The 21,218-nt window shown below is 46.5% G+C and overlaps 1 protein-coding gene across 4 annotated transcripts in view; it reads right to left on the bottom strand.

Annotated features, from left to right (window-relative positions):
* The window catches only part of impg1b (interphotoreceptor matrix proteoglycan 1b), a 21,404-nt gene extending 1,886 nt beyond the window's left edge, over window positions 1-19,518 (bottom strand). For 2 of the 4 annotated variants that reach the window (XM_017414154.3, XM_017414182.3), the window contains exons 1-15: window positions 15,348-15,752; window positions 11,575-11,772; window positions 10,685-10,851; window positions 10,574-10,602; window positions 9,934-9,968; window positions 9,814-9,854; window positions 9,587-9,736; window positions 9,244-9,302; window positions 8,896-9,098; window positions 8,521-8,814; window positions 6,373-6,866; window positions 6,022-6,111; window positions 791-1,010; window positions 386-596; window positions 74-259 (exon numbers count right to left, since the gene is read on the bottom strand). In XM_017414154.3, the coding sequence (XP_017269643.1) occupies window positions 74-259; window positions 386-596; window positions 791-1,010; window positions 6,022-6,111; window positions 6,373-6,866; window positions 8,521-8,814; window positions 8,896-9,098; window positions 9,244-9,302; window positions 9,587-9,736; window positions 9,814-9,854; window positions 9,934-9,968; window positions 10,574-10,602; window positions 10,685-10,851; window positions 11,575-11,772; window positions 15,348-15,414 (2,444 nt within the window). In that variant the 5' untranslated portion in view covers window positions 15,415-15,752. Of the gene's footprint in view, window positions 1-73; window positions 260-385; window positions 597-790; window positions 1,011-6,021; window positions 6,112-6,372; window positions 6,867-8,520; window positions 8,815-8,895; window positions 9,099-9,243; window positions 9,303-9,586; window positions 9,737-9,813; window positions 9,855-9,933; window positions 9,969-10,573; window positions 10,603-10,684; window positions 10,852-11,574; window positions 11,773-15,347; window positions 15,753-18,475; window positions 18,549-18,688 lie in introns of those variants that run through there. The other 2 variants (XM_017414163.2, XM_017414173.3) reach the window with 2 other exon arrangements.
* Between the last annotated feature and the right edge of the window lie 1,700 nt (window positions 19,519-21,218).

Below are 21,218 nucleotides of genomic sequence, written 5' to 3'. Positions count from 1 at the left end.
GGGACAGGGTGGGACAGGGTGGGACAGGGTGGGGCAGGGCGGGGCGGGTGGAGATAAAGAGAAGGAGACTTACACCAGCGTGACGGCCTTTCTGGGCTTCACGCACTTCTTGTTGATGAATATTAACACCCCGATGACGGCGCAGACCAGGCACAGGCTCCCCACCAGGCAGCTCACGATTAACGGCGGGTCCACGGGCACCGACACCAGCTCGCTGCAGCGCTCGCCGTGGTAGTGCCAGTACTGACCCACAGGGCACCTGGAACAAAACACACACACACACACACGGCCTCCCTCAGAGTTCAGTGTCTCAGCTTCTTTATTTTCAGGAAAAAAAACAGGGAGACCCGTTCGCCAAACGATGACAGGTCGTTAGCGGGCGTACCTGCAGGTGGCGCCGTGGCCCGGGATGATTTCGCACAGGCCCCCGTTCAGGCAGTAGTCGGGCTGCGCTGCGCACGCGCTCTGGCAGGGCGCGCCGTCACTGCTGCTGTAGCCCGGTTCGCACAAGCACTCGGCCTCGCCGCTCCAGCTGCTCGCCACGCAGCGGGAGAACTCGTTGCACGCCAGAAACTTGCAGGGGTCCGCTTGGTCCGCTGAGGCCGAGGGGCGGAGAGGAGAGGAAACAGAAAGTTTTTTGTTTTAGGTTTAAGCTTGTGTTCAGCTCCTTGAGCAAACTCCACCAGTCACTCCTCGGTACGCCGGATTTCTCAGAGAATGTCCTCTCTCTGGTTCAACTAAAGCGTGAGGAAGAGGAGGAGACGTTAGAGGTCAGCCGAGGACACCTCACCTGGTTCCACCTCCAAAGAGCGGCTGTCGATCTCGATGTCGAGGCGCGCGGCCGCCGCGCCACAGAAGTCCTCCAGGACGCAGTGGACGGCCTCGGTGATGTTGGACGGGACAGGCCTGTCCAGCTTCATCCTGCTGTTCACCACCACGCTCCCGTTCCGGAAGTTCAGGATCTCCAGCTGCTTGAATCCAGTCAGGTTGGACTGGAAGTACGGCAAGAGCTGCGAGGACAGAGAGGAACAGGCTTTCTGAAACAGCAGAGCTGGTGGAAATCCGGAAGCCGGCGTTAATATTCATTAGTATTTCTCTGAGGGAGGGTGGGATTAGGAAAAGAAGCTGGATTCGTGTCAGTGTTTGGTGTCAGTTATGGTCGCACTGGGAGGAAAAAAAAACAACAACTTTGTTTATCCCGTCATTCGGAGCTCCATTAGTGTCGTTTCTCTGCTGATTTCTATCATTTAGGTCACATTTACCAGAAACTATAAATAGTTCAGAATTCTGCGAGTTCTGCTGCGTCATGAGCGAGGGAGCCCTCGGAGCATGTGTTCAGGATGACCTTCAGCTACCCCCACACCTCCCACAGGATGACCCTCAGCATCCGTGGCGTCCATCTTGAACGGGGTCGACCCCTAAATGTAACCAGCTCTGGACGGTTACTTCCTGAGCGTTTCGTTACTCCCCGTGGAAGCGCTGCAGTCCGAATGTTCTGCTGCGAGCGGACAAACCCGTCGCAGAGAGGCGACATTATCGCCCTTTTGATTTTGGCGTTAAAAAAACGGAGCCAAAGTGCAGACGTGGCGGGGCAGAAAACCAGAGCTGCTTCGGCTTTCACCTCCTAAAACTTGGGATTATGTTTTTTATTACATCCTTAAAGGTGGAATATTAAAGCCAAAAAGAGGATGTAATTACTTTTTATCCCATCTGCACAGAAACCAAAGTCATCCTTCGGCTCCGGGGGAAACCAAGAATATACAATTTGCTGAATCTAATACAGCCGTTTAAGCATTTCCTGTAACTAAAATGCTCATTTCTTTTTTTGGTAGCAATCCAAGTTATCATCAAAAAGCAGCAACAGAGAAGGTGTTTTAGCGCCGCAGTAAGTGGAGCCTCTGTCTGATTCTTGTGGGCTGACGATAATTCGATGCTGATATGAAATTACATTCTAAATGCATTAAATAATAATAACTTCCTCGTTAATTCCAACAGCTTCATTGCATTAAAAGGTGGTTTCCACAACACCTCATCCTCAGATTGTAGTCTCCCAGTAAGACCTGATGTGTTGGGTTGGACAGACTGATGACGGCGGCGTTATTTAGGACGGGGGAGGAAGCCATCGACCTGCTGCCAACACTCGGGGCGAGCGGCAGAGAGAGAGAGAGAGATTACGATGCATCGGTCGGGTCCGACTGCAGCGCGGGAGATAAGAGGCCTTAAGGAGCTCGGCTCTGTTCGGGTTACCTCACCTATCGCTGACAGACACTTTCGGCGAGGGACGGCGCCGTGTAATTGGGGGGGGAAACGGAAAAAGGCGACGACCCAAGTGCAACCCAAGCCAACGAGGGGCCTCCGAGTCCTCCGTTGTCTACAACACACACCACTCAGAGCTTCACACACAAAGTTACACTTGTATCTACTGGTTCTTCTTGGTTAAAGGAAAGTAAAACGAGAAAAAATAAATAAATAAGCAAAATAGCCCCTTTGCTGATGTCATTGGAGAGTCACAAGAAATAAATGTTCTGAGCCGTGGAACCGTTTTGTCTGATCTGCTGTAGCGAATAAACTCAAACTCCATGTCCAGTTTTCTTGGTTGCGTCACAAACCAGTAGGTACAGGAGTAAGCGAGGCGAAACGACGGGGAGCTGCAAGCCACAATGGGCGAACAACACACACACACACACACACACACAGAGGTATGCGTATTTCTACATACACAGCCAGAAATCATTCCACCTGGTCCATTTAAATGGGCTGCCTGATGGGTAAAAGTTGCCCGTTTCCTCTGACTTGTAGACGCGGCTGGATGAGTCCAATAGGAAACAGGTGAGCCCATTTAAAGGGAGACGACACTGACAGGTTCACCAACGAGCAGAAAAACGTACTTACCGGTTCAAACATCGGCCGGGAAGCTAAATGGATCAGTGGACAAGCACAAAGCACGGTTTGGGCAACCACCAAAAAAATTGGAAATGGAGTGTTGGTTTTGTTTTGTTTTATGCTTCTCTATATGTCTTAAAGAAAAGGATTATCTGATGCAGTGCAGACGCTGATGACTTTTTACCATCTGCACCGACTCTGAGCACACCCAGGTCGAAGCACGAGTCACATGTTGGAACCTCAGAGAGAAGGCGCTCTTTGACGCACGCCAGCTGGAGTAAGTTTAAAGAGATTTTCCCTCCTCGCCTAAGAACAGGAGCTGCTTGCTCCTCTTAAATACAACAAATAAAATAAAAATGTCTTTTCAGAAGGCATTTAGGAACAAAAGACGTGTTGAAAACAGGAAGACTTTGATCGTTTTTTATTCCATTTTCTTCCAGACACGCTAAAGTACAGGCAGCACACGTCAGGCAGAGCGCGGAGAGCTGCGGCCCTGCGTGCGGATTTGCACGGAAACTCGTCTGACTTCACAGTAAGAGGCTTGAAACCATTATTAGCTCGGTGTGTGTGGAGCGGGAGCCGCACGGAATTACTCCAAGCTCCTTACCTGGCGTCACACACCGATGACTAAGGTAGACAAAGCCCAGAGTGATTCGGACACGTTACCTCGCGGTATTAGCAACACGGAACATGCATTTACGAAGCCTCTCGTCACATCATGCTGCCCTGCGTCCGTTCAGTTAGCGATCCGACCTGCAGGTTTTCCTTTAAGGCGTGTGTAACGGAGCCAAGGATGAGGCTCGCTGCCCCAGTTGGCTCTAAACTGCATATGACTTGTTGTTGTTTTTAAAATAAAACAAAAGAGAGAAATACACTTTACGTGCTCATGTAAACATGTAGTGCTACACAATGCTGGCCACGAAACAAAGGAGTTCAACGGGAATCGGCTCGTTTAGCGGGAATGTTTGGGAGAGAGAGCGCTCGTTTTGCTTTTGCCCGAGCAGATTTCTGTCAGCGTAGCACAGAACGATGGGAATGGGTATTCCGTTTGAGATGGAAAATTTGGAATTAGGAGAAGTCAACAGAAGCAACCCTCAGAGTTGGTGTTCTGTTTCTCACCAGGCCCAGTTTCAAGATCCAACATGGCCGCCTCACACACGAGAAGCGACGGTATTTGCACTTCTGGCAGCTTGTATGTCATCAAACCAGCTCCTAGCGTTGTGCCGCCCAGCTTCCATCGGTGAACGTGTCGCCGCAGTGTTGGATTACACGGAACTCTGACGAGCTCGTAAAGAGCTATCGAGCTCCTGCCGGGTTTCCTGACTTGTGGCGTCGTTAACCCAGATCTGAGGTTCAATTTATGGGGCGAATGGAAGGCAACAAACCCAACCTGTTAGATTTATCAGCGCTACATTTAAAAAATAAGAGGGGGGGGGGGAGAGGGGGGGTGGCTACGAAGTCAGTTTTCTAATTTTGAAGCAGAGGCCTGCAGTGGGACCAGGACCCAACAGGACAAAGGGGACCTGACAAGAATCATTTGAAACGACACTATTCCTCAACCTAATCAGGTAGGTCTGGTCTCCACGGCAAATAAATAAATGGGTTCATTATTTACAGCTGCAAGTATGGAAGTGCAGAAGGATTGGGATTCCATGGACCAGAAGCCAAGCAGGCGGTCCTGATGGTCGAAACATGAAACAGAGGACCCTGTGACGGCAGCTCCTGTCCTTAGCCAGCTTTGACCACAATTCTAACGTCAAGAAATGAGACTGAGAACCAGAATAAAGTCTGGCATAAAAATACATGAGCCCCTTTTCGTCGCCATTCCCATTCTCGGTGGGACCGCGTAACCAAGCTCCTTCTCATGTGCAGCGAAGGCGAGGTCCTAAGCGAGGCGAGCCGGCGTCCCATCAGTCAAAATCGCCCCTTTTGGCGTGACCAGCGTCTGAGCAGAGCTCGGTGCTGCTGGGTCATTATAAATCTCTTTCAAATGATATTCAAACTCATCTCCGCTAAAAGCCTCTCGCAGCCTCGTTTCGGAGCAATAACCACTCCAGCACTCCTCTGCGCTGCTCTCCACTCCAGGGTCGCTTTGAATAAAAGGGCCGCCGGCGGCGCGTAAAAGCCCAGCCAGCGCACACACACGGGGATGTGTGCGTGAGTGTGTGTTGTGTGTGTTTCAGCTTCTGCAGGCGATCACGTTCGAGAACAGAAGACGCACTGGACAAACGCCACAAGCTGAAAGCTTCCTGGTTTGATAAGCTAACCGGCTATCAGTCGAGCAATAAAGTAAATATTATTCCTTTAAATGCTCGGGTGCGTGATGTTTGTCTGTGTGTGTGTGTCTGCTCGTGACGAGGGAAAGCCACGTTAACGGTAAGCAACCCCAGTCCTCGTCTTTAATGGCTTTCTGTCTTAAGCTGCAATTTTTATTTATTTTTTCCCTGAATAATGAGTCTCTTTTCCAAAAGCCCGTCTGTCACCACAGACATTAGCGTCGACAATCCATTATCCTGCGAAACAAAAACAAAAAAAAGGGAGATCTTGGTCCTGACAGGCTGACAGGGACTCTCGGCGCGTGGGCAAAGGTTTGAACGGCGCAGACTTTTAGTTCTGTTAAAGAAAAACAAAAAAAGGGGGATCTAACCTCTGTTTTTCTCTCCTAACCATAGAAGGGGAAGGTTGTCATGGCTTCAAACAAATCCCACAAACACATGCTTAAGTTTTCTCCCTTAAAATATTTACAAAATAACAGAAAAAAAAAAAAAAGAAAAGAAAAGAATGCTTGATTACACCAAAACACATGAGCAGCACAAATCCAGGCTGAGCTGTTAGTCGAATATTATCGTCACGGACCAAGAAAAGTGCAAAACACCAAGGCACGAAGCCAAACTTGTTATGAAGCTTTTACAGAGGAGGCCGCCGGGCGTTAGTGTCAGACCAGCTCGCGGCGCGGCGCAGGGAAAGGACAGGACAGGAAGCAGGGAAATGTTCAAATGTTCAGAGCTTTAGATACTGCATTTGGAAGAAAGTTAGTGAAAAGACAAGCAACGGGCGTGCACTCTCTGAGGCTTGGAGGAGTAGTTCCAATATGGAAGAAAAAAAGCAAACAAAGCAATAAAAAGTAACAAGAGATACCGGGATGGAGGCTAAGGTCGTCTGCCTCCTAGGCCCAGATTTACTGGATGCTCCAGGGTTTGGTGAGTTTGTGGACCCGGAGCGCTGTGTCTACGTGAAACAGAACAGTTTTCACGTAACGGCGTAGTGGCTCTTTTCAAACAAAAAGCCTCAGGATGCTGCTGATCTAACCCTGAATAAATACAACTTTTTAAAAAAAACAAACATATTAATATACAACTGACAATAAGGCTTGCTGCACAATGAAAATCAACACGTGAAGCCTGAACACAAGCGTTCAGGTCACAACAGGAAGTAGGAGAATGAAACGTGGAGGAGCAGGATGTCTACGGCGAAAGCTTGTGTACCTACCAGCTCAAGAAAGGTATTCTCCAGTGACTTATACTCAGGTGAGCTCTTGTTGAACAGGTCGTCGGAGAACATCATGTTAGTGACCCTCAAGCTAAAGAAAACCACCAGCTCCTTGCTCCCGTCCACTGCCGCCATCAGCGGCGTGCTGGCTTGTCTCGTGGAAGGCGCGGCCGTGGAGCCATACGGGTGGTCATCGGGCTCCGAGGCGAAGCCGCTGCCGCTTTCTTCCTCCGGCGGCTCCGTCTCTTCGGGACCCGGTCCCGCTTCCAGCGCTGTGAAGGGGGTCCCCCCGCTGTACCCTCCGCTCAGGTCAGATCCACCTTCAGGGCGTTCCACTCTGTCCACGGGGGACGGCAGGGGCTCCTCGGAAGCCGGGGCTGAGGGGGACGTGGACTCCAAGGGGTCGGAGTTGACTCCTGTGGGTGCGTCCGGGGGCTCTTCACCGGGTCGGGTCTCTGGATGCTCGTCGCTGTCTGCGTTGGCCAGCTCGGATTCTTGGAAAGCAAAACAAAACCAGACCAAAAATCACATCTGGGAGAAACAAACTGGGCACACAGACTTATCCTACATGTCCTACATGTCTCCCCACTGAGTAGGTTTGTCCAAAATGTGGTCAGGGCCTGTATAAGACATGTGAAGACAGAAAAGTGATCCTGCTCTCCTATTTATACCCCTTAAACCATGAGTTCCCAAACTTTTCAGCTTTCGACCCATAAACTAATAGTGACAAAGGTGTGTGACCCCATCTGTTGGCTGTTTAAATATCAAAAAAAGGTAATGACCCTATTAAATAAGAGCATAATGACTACACAAACAGTCCTAACATCCATTATTCTATTTTTTAAAGTCAATTTATGATTTGTATTTTAATCCTCTGTCACAATTATGGTGCAAATATGTCATAAAAACTAGGTTTTAAATTGTAGGTTGATACATGGAGATTATCTAAGGACCCCTACTTGGTGTTGGGTGAACCACATTGGGGAATCATTGCCTTAAACTACCTTCATAAATTTGAATTTCAGCCCATTTTAAGGTAAAAATCGACTGGTTTTAGATCAGGGTTGGAGTCACAGGGTTGATTTACTTGTGACGGTTTAGGTTTAGGGTTACAGGCTCACGTCGCTGGGTGTCCTCACAAAAATGGAAACTTCAAATAAAGCTATGTCAACAGGTCAGCGAACTGCGTCCAGGGGAGCGCGGCAGCTTTTACACCTGCTTTGGTATTTGCTCCACCCTGCAGGTTACATTTGGTTACCGGGTTGGTTTAAACTCCCAACGCTGAAGCGGAGAAACAGCCTCAAAAACAAGCTGCATACAGGCAATATTTCCTTTTAATGCTTTTCAGCATTGTGAATATATATATATATATATATATATATATTTTAATATATCTTCCCTCCCCATTCCCTGAAAGCCAAGGGAAGTCGCAGCGCTCGAACTAAAATCGACGCTGGCGTCCGTCTGCTCAGCATGAGCTTGGGACGACTTGACCAGCTCGCCGCCCGTTAATGAGTTTGAACGTGAAGCGCCGCCTCGGCAGGGAGCGGGGCAGCGCGCGCAAGATGAGACCAAGTCTAATTGGGCTCCCACTTCTATTTCCTGAGTGAAATGAGTTTTTCCTCGAGCGCGCTGTAACTACATCTGGCTCCTTACAGTTAATATGGATTAGGTTTCGAACGATACTCGCAGTGGCACTAAATGAAATCCCGAGATTCGGTTACACTCAGGGCTGGAGCCAATATTAAAAAAAGATTGGGAAAATCATTAATGTAATCAGTTATTTGTAATTATTCACAATACAGTTTTGTGTAGAAGCACTTTCTAGGACCTATGCAGTCTTTGGAGCTTAAAAGCACTAATTCCTCTGTTCTTTCTTGGTTTTTTTGTGTCCAATTCTGGAAAGTTCTTCCTGCAGCTCCTCCTCGGACCGCTGCCCCACCATTAACAAAATCAAACCACAGGAACCGCACACTAAGTGTGGTTCAGGTTCGCCTTTCCAAACTTCCTCCCTGCGATCCATCAATAGCTCTAAATGGAGTCCACGCCGCAGTCTAATGTTTGATTAATCGATAAAAGGTTTAAATTTTTAAACTTGGCTCTCCTTGACATCCTACAGGGCTCATCCCCTCTCAGACTGAGCCTCACCTTCGTCGGCGCGCTCGCTTATCTCCTCGACCCTCCCGGGGTGGGTCGTTTTTCTGGACTCGTCCTCTGCGGCCGCCATCGAAGGCGTCTGAGCCAAGGCGGCCCCGGGGAGGACGCCGGGGTCCAAAGGCATGAAGGTGCGCGCCTCCGGCTGGACGTTAGACGGAGCTTCGAGCCAGTTTTTCATCACCGCCACGGTGGGGAATAAACTCTGGGCGGGGGGGTCGACGTCTGATGGCGCGACCTCCTCATCCGGGCTCATTTTAATCTCCACAACTGGATAAATGGTGGTCACTGCAAAGAAAAATGCCTTAAAACACCTAAACATCCTCAAACTTCCTACAGTTCTTTTTGGCTTTTTAGGATCCTGCTTACCCGCCTCGAAGCTGAGGGTCTGGATGTCCATCAGGAGAGTCGGCTCCTGTTTTAAGGCCTTCACGATGATGTGCTTCAGTTTGGGAGCGTTGGCGTCCCGGCCTGCATCTGCGTCAGCCTCTTCCGCGAAACCCTCGGGGTCATCGTTGAGCTGCGTCTCCCCGTTAAAGACCACGGCGCACCGCATGGACACGTCCTCCGACCTGCTCGAAGCGACAAAGCATGACGGAAAGACCCCTCATTAGAAGCCGGGCCGGCTCCGAGTCAGAGTTGCTCAAGGGAAAACGAACAGTTCCTGCGTCACCAAAACTTCACTTAAACCTACACGCTCAAAGCTTTTCAACCCACCGAAATCCCAGAACCCGTATTTCTTTGAATCCGGGCACTTTCTCAAAGACGTGGAGCATCTGTAGAGGGGAGAAAAAGAGTCCAAATTAAAAACAACATGTGGACGACATGTAGGAACTGGGAAACACGCTAACGGGAGATTGGTTTTGGTTGCTAGAGCAGAACACTCAACATCCTAAACAAAATCTGGTCCACTCGGAGCACAAAGCCGAGCGGATGAGGGGCAAAACCCGGCAAGAACTTTGACCTGAACCCAGCTGAACATCCCTGAAGAAACCTATAAATTTTATCTACCCATTCAACATGAAAACTCCCAACTCCGGGATGGTTTCGGCGCACCCACCTTGTCTCGGAGCTCCCTGGTGGTGTCGCTGTACCGCGGCGCCGCGGGGTCGCCGAGCAGCTCGCTGTAGGCGGGGTCTCGGATGGTGATGCTGAACTCGACAATGTGCTCCTCGTAGTTCTCCTTGATCGCGTTGGGCTCACCTTTAATCTGACGAACAAGGAACGCCGAATCACAGCCGAAATGTCAGAAAAACAACAAGATTTCGGCTTCGGTGCTCATTTTACCTCCTCAGTTGGAAGCAGAATCTCAGCCGGGGTCCAGCTGCCTGAGGTCAGTAAAAACGAGACGCTGACTTAATAAAAAGCTTTTCTTTCTTTTTTTTCCTGAAGAAAAATGGGACTTACATTCACTGTCCGGCTTTTGAGTGGCAGCAACAAACCTGCAAATGGAAGAAGGTTGTTTTTGTTGTTAATGCCTAGTCTTCAAATGATTCAACACCATCCAAAAGAACAACTTGAAACACGTGACAAAGATTTCATATCAAGCATTCATTTCATTTTATCTAATATCTTCTATGTTCACATTGAGATGCTTTGGAAAAAAACATCAGTTTTCCACTGAGAGGAATCCAAAAATAAGAACACAAGTTAACTAATTATTTATTCAAAGGCCTTAGTAATATTTAAAAGAGTGGACATCATCACCTGCTTTCATGCCGGAGGTTTAAACTAAAGTCATTTCACTCTGAGATGGGATGAAGTTATTGTTTTGGTCAAACCTTATACATGAGATTATTCACATGAGATGTGCTCAGAGAATGTGTTAAGGAAGACTTGCAGCTACTGCCACACCAATTTTAGTTTGAAATCTGTAAAAATGGACAGCGTTTTAGCCGTTTTTGTGTTGGCTAGGGTCAAAAGGCTGTGGCAGCCATCTTGAACATAGCTAATCAGTCCCAAATGAGCAGCCAGCGATAAGCTTCAACACCTGTCCTGAGGTTTTATGAGGAGTTTTAGCTCCAGGCGAACACAGACATGCACCTACCCCTCACTTTCAGCCTGCTCTGCCACAATCTGCAAGGGAAAGAAAAGAGACGTTTCGTCACTGCCTGACAGCCTCGTTAGGGGCGACAACGTTCCGACGTGAATTTCTCACTCTGGCCACCATGTCCAGGTGCTCCTGGGAGCGGCTGAAGTTCTGGGCCAGGTCGTCCATGCAGAGGTTGTCGTGCTGACAGGCGGAAACCCACGCTCGGTACTCGTCTGGTCTCGGGACTCTGTCCAGGAAGACCCGAAACGCTTCCCAGATCGCTTCCTGGCAGACTGGGGAGAGATCACACCAGAAGGGGTGCTTTAAAATCCAACCATCCATCCATTTGTCTCGTTTTTGGACCAGCTTTTTCTGCTTTCCGGGTCACCGGGGCTGCCCTAAAATGCTTCACATTAAAGTGCGTAAATGATGGAAATAAGTGAGAAGCAATCAAACAACAGGATAAGAAGGAGAGTCACAGAGGCGGCCATAAATCAGAGATCATAACTGGCTTTTATGCCCCTACAGAGACCATTAAAGCTGCTGCTTTTCATAAGAATCAGTCATTAGCGTGTTGGGTCGCAAGCTATATTTACTGAGATATGATAACGGCACCAAAACTGCTCATTGTTTTCTAAATGTCAGCCAATATATTTCGCAACCGTTTATGGCAATTTTTGGGGTTGTTGTTGTTATTTCGTGAACATTGGAATCACGGGAGCAAATAAAACCACACGTTCCATCTGCCTCCTTGGGTGAAATAAGCGCCGCATTGTCCAATATCCTGATGCCTGTGGGAAATTTAAATTCTTCTGACGAAGCCATTACTGGAGCGACGCTATTACCTCCCCGTACGGCAGCTTAATCTGCCCCGTCTGAAAACGACTCGCTGCAGCGTCGTCTCCTTTTTTTTTTTTTGTGTAGAAGTGATTTCAGCCTCTTCGAAGAGCAGCAAGCCATTTGTCTCAAAACGGCTTTGGCGGTTTCACAGGTGACGCTTGGAGAAGCAGACGTACCTCTGAGTTTGTAATAGGCCCGGTGGCTGCCGACCACCGCCTTCACCGTGTCCTGGGGGCACGCCTTGACCCCCGTGGAGAAGAGCGTTGACCTCTTGACCCGACGCGCGCCCTGCTCCGCTCTGGCGGGTCGGGACGCTTCCAGGAAGTGTCGATGCTTCACGTCCCGGAGCCCGGAAAACCCGTGGTCGTGGAGTTCTGTAGGTGGGGAAAGGAAAACACACACAAAAAAAAAAAAAACAGCTTCTCAGTTTAGTTGTATCTTTCAGGCTGTCATGTTTGTGTTTTTACGGATGATGGGGGGGGGTAATCACCAGCCTGACACAAAGCCAGATTTGCACAGCGTGCGCTAAATGATCTGTAGTTAGGGACATGCTGAGCATAAATTAGGGGAAATGGGTTTTGGTTTTTTTGTCGTTAAGCTGCCGTTTGTTTCTCTCTCTTCTGCGGCGCGAACAGGTTCACAACTGCAACTCCTACTGATCGTAAAAAAAAATTCAGCTTATGCAATGTTGGAGTTCGTTTCCGTGTGAGTGAGCTATCTGTCATCACCTGCAGCCACGAGAGGCAGCCGGTCGTGTGTGTATGCGTGCGTGCGTGCACGGGCTCGGGAGTTTCAGCCCGATTTAAGATGGACGCCACAGATAATCAACCTGAGCAAACAAACGGTTATAAATCGGTCTTTTTTCTTTGTTTTCTAATCCAGTAATGTCACTTAATGTCTTTACAAGCACATTAGTGCTCTGGCTTTAAGGATTTTTTATCATTACTCCCAGTATAGTGTTAGTACAGAACTAAACGTGCATGTTTACATTGACAGCAACGTCTCCAACGAGGATGTTCACACGCCACAGTACGACTTTTGTTCAAATAATCACAAAGTTTTCTCCCCACCAGGATTAGACCTGATTATCTAGTCGTCTAGAAGCAGATTATGTGCAACAGATGAACACAGCCGGTAAGGATGTTAGTTTGGGATCTTTACCAAAAAAAAACAAAATCTTTGCCTCATGGTGCTCATCTGACTTGAGTTTTAGCCATAAATTGGCGCCACGGTGCTCTCATTATCATGGTATTTATGGGGAATTATAAGTTGATGTTATTTTTTCAGATTTAAGTGAGCGCAACAAGCAGTTTCTATATATGGTGTAAAGTCTGCAGCCAATGTGTGTGAGTGTGTGCCATCCCTTCAGAAAACAAGGTCGTCCTTCGGATTTTGGGAAGCGGGCAGGAAAACGTGACCATTTCTGTCGCTTTTGTTTGCCGTTTTTAACTGAATTAAAACCTTTTGTTGGTCGTGCAGCGTGGTGCCAGCCAGCGTTCACGTCCACTAAAGTGTGTTTCCATCGGTCGAAGGCAAATATTCGATCCAACCCTGGTGTGTCGTGGCATTTGTTCAGCTGCTGCTTTGCTTTGGGTCTGCATCTGCTTGTGTAATTAAAGCTATAAAAATGGTCGCCGGTGGTCCAGGTTGACTGTAACATCAGCCGGAGCCTCAGTTATCAGAAGTGATGGAACCATTTTCGCGTTGATAGTATCTGTAAGATGCTGCACACAAGCTGAGGACCGGCCTAATCTTGTGATCGCTCACTTGTGAGGGTATTTCGGGATGTAATGTTACACCCTCTTAAAAGCCAGTGTGCCGTTCCAAATTTTGCTCGTCGTCCTGTTGAAAAAAAAAAAAATCTATTTTAGAAGAAAGGCTCTCGTTGTGAGGCCAGCTGGCAAATCTTGTAGGGCTTCTTAAGGAGTAAAGCCCGGATTTGTGAGCCCCCAAAACACAGACACTGGAGGTCGCCGAACCCAAAACACAAACTGTTCTTCTTCCGGATTAGGAATCAGAAACGGCGGCCAAGAACAAACGTAAATAAATAAGAAACAAACGAACAAGTGAGCATAAATAATGTCATCGCTGCGCCCTCGTGTTGACACGGGAGGGAGGGGAAACAAAAGGTTGTAAGGTCCGTGGAGAGCGTGGTGAACCCGAAGCGTAGACTCATCTTAATTAAACAAAAATTTTCTTTTTAAATAAACGAACAAAAACAAACGGCTGGCGAGGCAGCAAAACTAAACTTGAAATACAAACACAAACAGGCAAGGCGAGGCAAGGGAACCAGAAGACAAGAGACATACCAGAGACAACGAACCAACGGGGAAGTGGAGAAAGGAACCAGGTTTTAAAGCTGAGGAGGATTATGGGAAGTGGGCACAGGTGAGTGATTACAATTACAGGCAGGTGGAGATGGGCGTGGCAGGAAGACAAGAGCTGACTGGGGACAAGGGGAGAATGACAAGAAACAAGAAACCCAAGCAGAAACATAACCCCAGGAAACAAAGCACCAAAACACAAATCCAAAACAAAAACACCCGAATTCGTGACAAAAGAGGCCACTTTCACACGTGAATTTCTTCTTTTTTTTTTCATTAATACACAACACACAATATTTCATATCTTTCTATATTTGGTGATTCTTCAACGGCCCTTCTTTCTACACCTGGCAACACTTCCTTGCTTCCTGTGTGAAGAAACGGGAACGTTTTGCTTTTCCTCTTCTGCGCTGGCACTTTTACAAACGTCCCCAACATCCACATGACCGCTGGAGAACCCTCGATTAAAAACGAGACAGGAAGTTGTCTACACAGCAGATAAATGGGGTCTAAATCATAACCTAATCAAGCCGTTTTAGTTCCTAACCAGATGTGTTAAGAGCAGGGGTGGGCAATCCTGGTCCTTGAGGGCCACCATCCTGCATGTTTTACTTGTTTCTCTGCTCCAACACACCTGATATAAATCAATGGGTGATTAACAGGCTTCTGCAGAACATGAAGAGGTGATTTAACCACTGAATCAGGTGTGTTGGAGCAGAGAAACAAGGAAAACATGCAGGATAGTGGCCCTCGAGGACCAGGATTGCCCACCCCTGGTTTAGAGCCAAAACTAATAGTTGTTTTTTTCCTGCCTAGCCAAAAGGACAGAAATCGCCCACTACAGTTACTGCTGTGCAAATTGATGCAACAGTTTATTCCATAAAAACCTTCATGGATTTTCTTTGTCAGAAGACTAAAAGTCCCACCAGGGCTTTTTTTTTTTTCTCAGCAGTCTGTTTGGGACTCTCTAAGCCTGTCGCACACATGCAGAGGCACGAGGGCCCGCGCGGCAGGAGGGACTGTTTAGAGTGGGCATTAATGGCCACAAAGCAACAACAAAAAAAAGAAAAAACGGCCTCACAAGAGAATTACAAGCCAGAAAAGATTAGCGTCCTGCAACGCTGAGAACAGAATGGCTTTTGTTTCCTTTTAGGATAATGAGCTCACTCGGACGACACAAACGCAGGCTCAAATAGCTGCACTGGTAACAAAAATAAAAGAAATAAGACAAATTTAATTAATAAATTATGTTCCTTTTCCCCTCCGACTGACCACCTTTTATATGTCACGGCCGGTTTCATTTACAGTGAACGTCCCTGACCTTAAAAACTGATTGCTGGCTGGTTGACATTTGCTTGACGTGTAAAAAAAAAAAAAAGAGAAAGAAATCAAATACCTCTCTGAGGCTGAGCTGGCATTTTGGATTTGTGCTGTTTACTTTTTGGACTATTTTTACTGACACAAACGCACCCAAACTTGTGGAATACACCGATTTATTTTTTTTTTCTTCCCAGAGAAATGTCCAGAAAATCCAAACCCATACACAACTACTTTTATCCACTGATTGCTATCAAACAAACAAGAAAAGCCTCTGTATTTAAAAGTCACTGAACCTGCCTGCTTACCTTTGATTCGACTTGCTTGGAGAGTAAGCAGACAGAAAGTGAGAAACACTCCTGATTTTAAAAGCATGATGGGCTAATTTATGTGCCTTTCAGCTCCAGAGGAACCATTTGTAGGGAGAAAGTTGCGAGCAGCAATAAAAGCCGGGATCTCCTTATTTTAAGTCCATTAGGAAAATGTGCTGAGGTGTCACACAGCAGTCCAACAACCTGCGCTCCGATTCCGCCTGCCCCGGTCCTTTGCTCCTGGATCCCCGCGGAGAAGGGAAGTGGCCGCTTGGGCGCATGGACAGCAGGCAGAGGACAGGTGAAGGGGGAGCGACGATCCGGATGGAAATCGGGATCCGGAGTTCTCTCCCCTCTCTCTCTCTTTCTTCGCTGTCAGTGGGACTACAGTGACGAGGTTCAAAAAGCAGCCTCTGCTTTGAGACTAATCCCTTTACCTTCTTCTTGCTGCTTTGTAATCCCAGCGGGGCCCACGTGGCCTCATCCTGTTAGTCACCTTCTGGACCCTCATCTGTCTGCAGAACCAACTTGGGGATCTGCCAGTTTCCCCCCACAAAGGAAGAGGCTCGGCTCGGGCGCTGACCACCAGACTCTTTGCCAGAGTCCTAACTCTTTCCTTTTCCTCTCTCTTACCTCCAGCTCCAGCTCCCTTTGTGTGCCAGTAACTAAAATACATAAAAATATATCAATAACTGTCTTTATAAAGAGAGGACAGGAGTGCATTTTTGTTCTATAATTTGCAACCGAGCTATGACCAGACCGATCCTGCCGCTAGTTTGGACACCCAGTTGAACAGAAGTGAACTTAAGGAATGATTTGTTGTGTAGAAGTTTCCCAAAAATGTCCGGTCTAAAACGTTCAGGGTGCACGCCGAAAAGGTCTGAGATCTTCATGGATTTCGATGCCATGTTGTCCAACGTTCAAACAAAGAAAATAGCCTGAGCCGGGAGCCGAACATGGCTCTAATTCATAAAGAAGTTCAAATTTGCAAACACTGGCCCTCCTCCTTCAGCATTTTTTTTCATTATTTCCTTTTTATGTCTAATTTACCTTGTTTTCATAAAATTGTCCATTTGTTTAAATGGAAATAAATCTCTTATTACTGTTTATCTGTTCATTTGACTTCCGTTTGGCTCATGAACCACTGAGAACTTGTAAATTTACGATCAGAAACGCATCGAGTTCAAGATTAAACGCTTATATTTCATCGCCTCCCCTCCAGCGGCTGGTCAGGGGTCACAATCAGGGGTCAACAGCGGGTATGTGTTGTTTAATGAAACCTGACGTTTTCAGTGTAGCTTACCAGTTTATGACCCTGACCTAAATCGTTCAGGATTACAGTCCAGCTTAAGTCAGCCATTTTAGGTTCAATGTGAAGATTAGGAATAAATTTAACAAATCGGAAGAAGTTTAAGTCTACAAAACTCACACTATCACAGAAACATCGGGTTGGTTTAAATACTTCAACTTGTTTGAACAAACAAATAAACAATCAACTAAAAAAAAAAACTACAGTAATTACAATAACAGTATTTCTGTTTGGGAATACCCATAGTTGTCATTTTGTTTAAGATAGTCAAAAAATATATTTAAACTTAAGTTGGAAAATGTAATAAAACTTTAAGCCTATTTCACTTTTTAAATTATATATAAAACTATGCCATGTCGTCAATACATACAACCCATAAAATTGTAAGAAACACAAAATGCTAATGTGGAGCTAAACTAGCTAGCTAACAAAAGCTATTTCAGTGTGTTTCCTTTAATGTAATTTTATCTATTTATCTAATTTACACCTCATTTAATGCTCCAGAGTTAGAAATGTTATTTTGGAAACAAAAAATATTAAATTAAATTTTTAAAAATAGCTAAAATCTTTCTAATTTCATTAGCTTAGCGGGGTAGCTAGCATTAGCGGCTAACTGTTGATCAGTAAAATGCTGTTTGTTCTTTAAACTTAATTTAAAATATAGAGTAATGTAAATTATTTCATATAGCTGTTTGTGTTTTAACTGATTACTGGCAGTATAGTTTCGTATTTTGTTTTATTTAGAGGTTGTTAGGTTTTTTCTTTTCCTTTTGATTTGCTAAAACAGACCTTATGAAGTTAATATACCCTACAAAATAAGTTTTTTTTTTCAGATTTATTTATTTGAACAGTTTCTGCACTAGAAACTTCAAAGCTTTTTACGCAACACACCATTAATTTTCATAGAGAGCGAGGAACATGCGTGCGTCAGCGCTAACGAGCTCAAATTACCGCTGCGCGGCACACCTCTTTAAGGATATCCACTCTGGGCTGATTAGCACTGATCTCATAGACCTAAAGCAGCGAAGGTCTCACTGTCAGTGTGCTAAGCTCCGGGGTTAGCAGCAGCCTGGCCTGGCACTGGATGGTACAACTGTTGCGTGACATAACGTTACACAATATGCACCAAAAAACAAGAATAGACCAACAAATATTGAACACAATTCCCAAAAGAGAAGACGTAAAACCCAAAGACAGGACCTGACTTTTCCCCACTTCCTGTATTTTAACTTTTGTTTGTATGTTTTCACACACACACACACAATATAAACATAAATAATATAAAGATATAAAATATTATGTTGATATATTTGATGATTTTATTAAAACCTAATTCTAAAAACTGCTTATAGCTAAAATCTTGAAACACAATACAGTCGTACCTGATTGTTACTAACAGACAGACAAACAAACCAACGGACACAAGCGGAAACAGAACCTCCTTGGTGGAGGAAACAAAAGGGTCACATGTAGGAACAGAGGGACGTGTTTAACAAAGGGGTTACCTGTGACCTTGACCTTTGACCCCCATGAACCTTGAAATCGACAGACATCATCTTTGACCCCCCAGGTGTCCAGCCGTGCAGTTTGACATTCCTCCGTTACACAGCCGCAAAGTTAAAGCACTAGGTTAGCCTGTAACCTTGAAATCAATGGTGATCACCCTTGACGTAAGAGGTGTCCAACCGTACAGTTGGATTTTCCTCCTTTACACGGCCGCATAGTTAGAGCACACGGCCGTCTGTGACCTTGGTCTTTGACCCTGTTACTTTGAAATCAATAGTGATCACCCTTGGCTTTATCTTTATGTTCTTACCTTTCCTACATTTAATCCACCAGAGGGGCTGAAACACCATCCAAGGCCAGCAGGAGATTCAACCCTTTGCTTCCTGTGGAAAAACAAACAAAAAAAAATTATTTTCCGCATTTTTACACCTGAGCTCAAACATTGACATGAAACTAAAAGTCGTGACTGTTTCCTGAGCACTAGATGTGGAGAATATTTTAGAATAAAATAGAAAAGAATCACCTTTGTTGAGTTTTTTTTCTGTAGTGATTATGACTTCCATTTTTGGAGCTTTTCCAGGATAAATTCCTGCCGCGGTTCCCTGCGTTACACACCGGTGTAGTTTTCGTCTTGTCTGGGTCTAAAAGGGAAATGAGGGAAGACACCCATTAAAGGTCTGCGCACCGTCTCAGGCCCGCGGCGCTGCGGTTACACACGGTCAGCGCGTTCAGGCCTCCGGGTTACGAGGACGCCCAAAAAGTCAGCCACCCTGATGGTCTTTAAAAACAGAAACACTCTGAGGCCCTGTCTTCAGACCCTGTAGCTGTCTGAGTGCCTTTGTCTGAAACGTCCGTCTTTTTATTTATTTGTATTTTTTTAAAGAGCAGAGAGGAGCTGAGCGTGTGACTCGAGGAGGATTTCCAGCCGAGACATGCAGACTTCTGCCTGAAACCTAATCTCCGCTGCGTTGATGGTTGGCGTTGCGCGACAGACTCCATCCACCTGAACGAGAACCAGGGCGTCTGTGCGCGTTACAAACACAGCTTGTGTTCGCAGGAGGGAAGCGAGGAGGAAAATAGATTTTATCCAGCTGTAAACACACACACAGACGTTTTCTGCTGCGGCAAGAACTCGCCGCAGAGTCCAATTAATGGCGACAAGCTAACCTTTAACTTCTATGAATGCGTTGCAAATCAGTAAATAAGGCGTAGTGATCCCTTAATGCTGGAGATTTGGACTAAGAACCTTTAATGTTGAGAAATAACATATTTATAGTCAAACCTTGAAATTAACGTTGAGCACAATCTCACATAACATTATGAGATGTCACGCTCAGAGTAAGTGTTAGGAACAACACTCAGCTACTACCACATCAAATTTCAGCTCAATACCTGTTAAACTGACTGAGTTATAGCCATTTACGTGTTTGTGAAGTTTGATTAGCTGTGGTGGTCATCTTCAAACGGTTTGACTCCAAAAGTTAATCAGTTGTAGATGTTCATCCAGTGATTACTTCCTGAAGGTTTCTTAAAAATCTGCCCCATGGTTCATTAGATATTTTGCTAACAGACAAACAAGGTGCACTCCAGCAGTTAATGTCCAAGTTTTAAGCAAAGATGCGGTGCGAGGAGTAGTGGTTGGAGTACGTGTTGGGGATGTCTCTCAGCTACTACTACGCTAAGTTTGAGCTCATTATCTGTAAAATCAAACGAATTATGACCCTTTTTATGTTTTGTAAGGTCAGCTGGCTGCGGCGGCCATCTTAAATTGCATGGGCTCCAAATGTTAATCAGTTTTAGATGCACATCTGTTTATTGATTTCTGAGAGTTTCGTAAAAATCCGTCCAGTGATTCATGAGATATTTTGCTAACAGATAGACAGAGCTGACGCCCATTAAATAATGCCAACGTTTTAAACAGAGGTCTTGCACGAGCCGTCAGCGCTCAGAGTACGTGTTGGGGATCAGTCGCAGCTACTACCACGCCAAATTGTAGCTCAAAATTTGTACAACTGAAAAAGTGATAGCCGTTTTTGTGTTTGTGAAGTTCGATTAGCTGTGGCGGCCATCTTGGATTGAGTTGTCTCCAGAAGTTAATTAGCTGTAGATGTGCGTCCAATGATTAAAATGTTAAAAAGACGAAGTCAGGAGGGTGAAACAGTAAAATCCTGTCTCTGATCAGAAGGGAGAGACTCGCAGGAGAGACACTGGAGGTGAAAGAGCATAACTGAGAGGAGAGAGAGGGGGAAGAAAGAGAAGAAGAAGAGAAGTGAGGCGCATTAGGAGCAGAGAAACGAGGCAGACGTGAAAGGAGGAGGAGGAGGAGAAGTGGAGCAAATGTGGAGGAACATTTCTGCATGGCAGGGGAACAAAGAGGGGAGAGGAGGAAGAAGAAGCCGAGAAGGAGGTCAGGTCAATCCGACGGCACATCGGGGACACGTCCCTGCCCCCGCTGCTCATCCTCGCGTCCCGCAGCAGCACTTTACTAAACCCCGCGTCCCAGCAGCCCCAGATAAATCCGAAACTTCGAAGGTTTCATTCTCGACGGCCTCCGGGCCGGGTTTGAAATCAGTTTGTGCTGAGAAGAGGCCCCCCTTTTTTTTTCACGTTTCGAAATCGGTCACTTCTTTGTAAATTCGACGTGTGGGAAACCGCGAGCCTCGTGAAGTCCCATCAGACCAGTTGGGACGATCGCCCTACGCTTTATTTGTGGTCGCGAAAACGTGTTCAGGAGAAGCGTTCAGGGATGACCCCGGGAGGCTGAGAGCCATTCCCGAAACTTCCCCATCTCGGACGCCACGAACTGCGCAAAAACAATCGGTTCTTAGTTACTCCGATCTAGAAAAGCGTCCAAACTGAGCCTCGTTTTCCTAAGAAGGTTCGGCAGCTGCTGGAAGTCCAACGAAGAAGAAGGTGACCTGAATGAGCAACGGCAGGTCGACTGTAGCACCCCCGGGTGAACAAACGAGCCCACATCTCGGCATTTGTAGCAGCCGAACCTCGTTTAACAAACGGTCGAGCCAGCCGGTGTTCACACTTGTCATTTTTATCCC

Source organism: Kryptolebias marmoratus, linkage group LG10, assembly GCF_001649575.2.
Source record: "Kryptolebias marmoratus isolate JLee-2015 linkage group LG10, ASM164957v2, whole genome shotgun sequence".
Lineage (NCBI taxonomy): Eukaryota > Metazoa > Chordata > Actinopteri > Cyprinodontiformes > Rivulidae > Kryptolebias > Kryptolebias marmoratus.
This window is presented reverse-complemented; position numbering and strand designations above follow the sequence as displayed.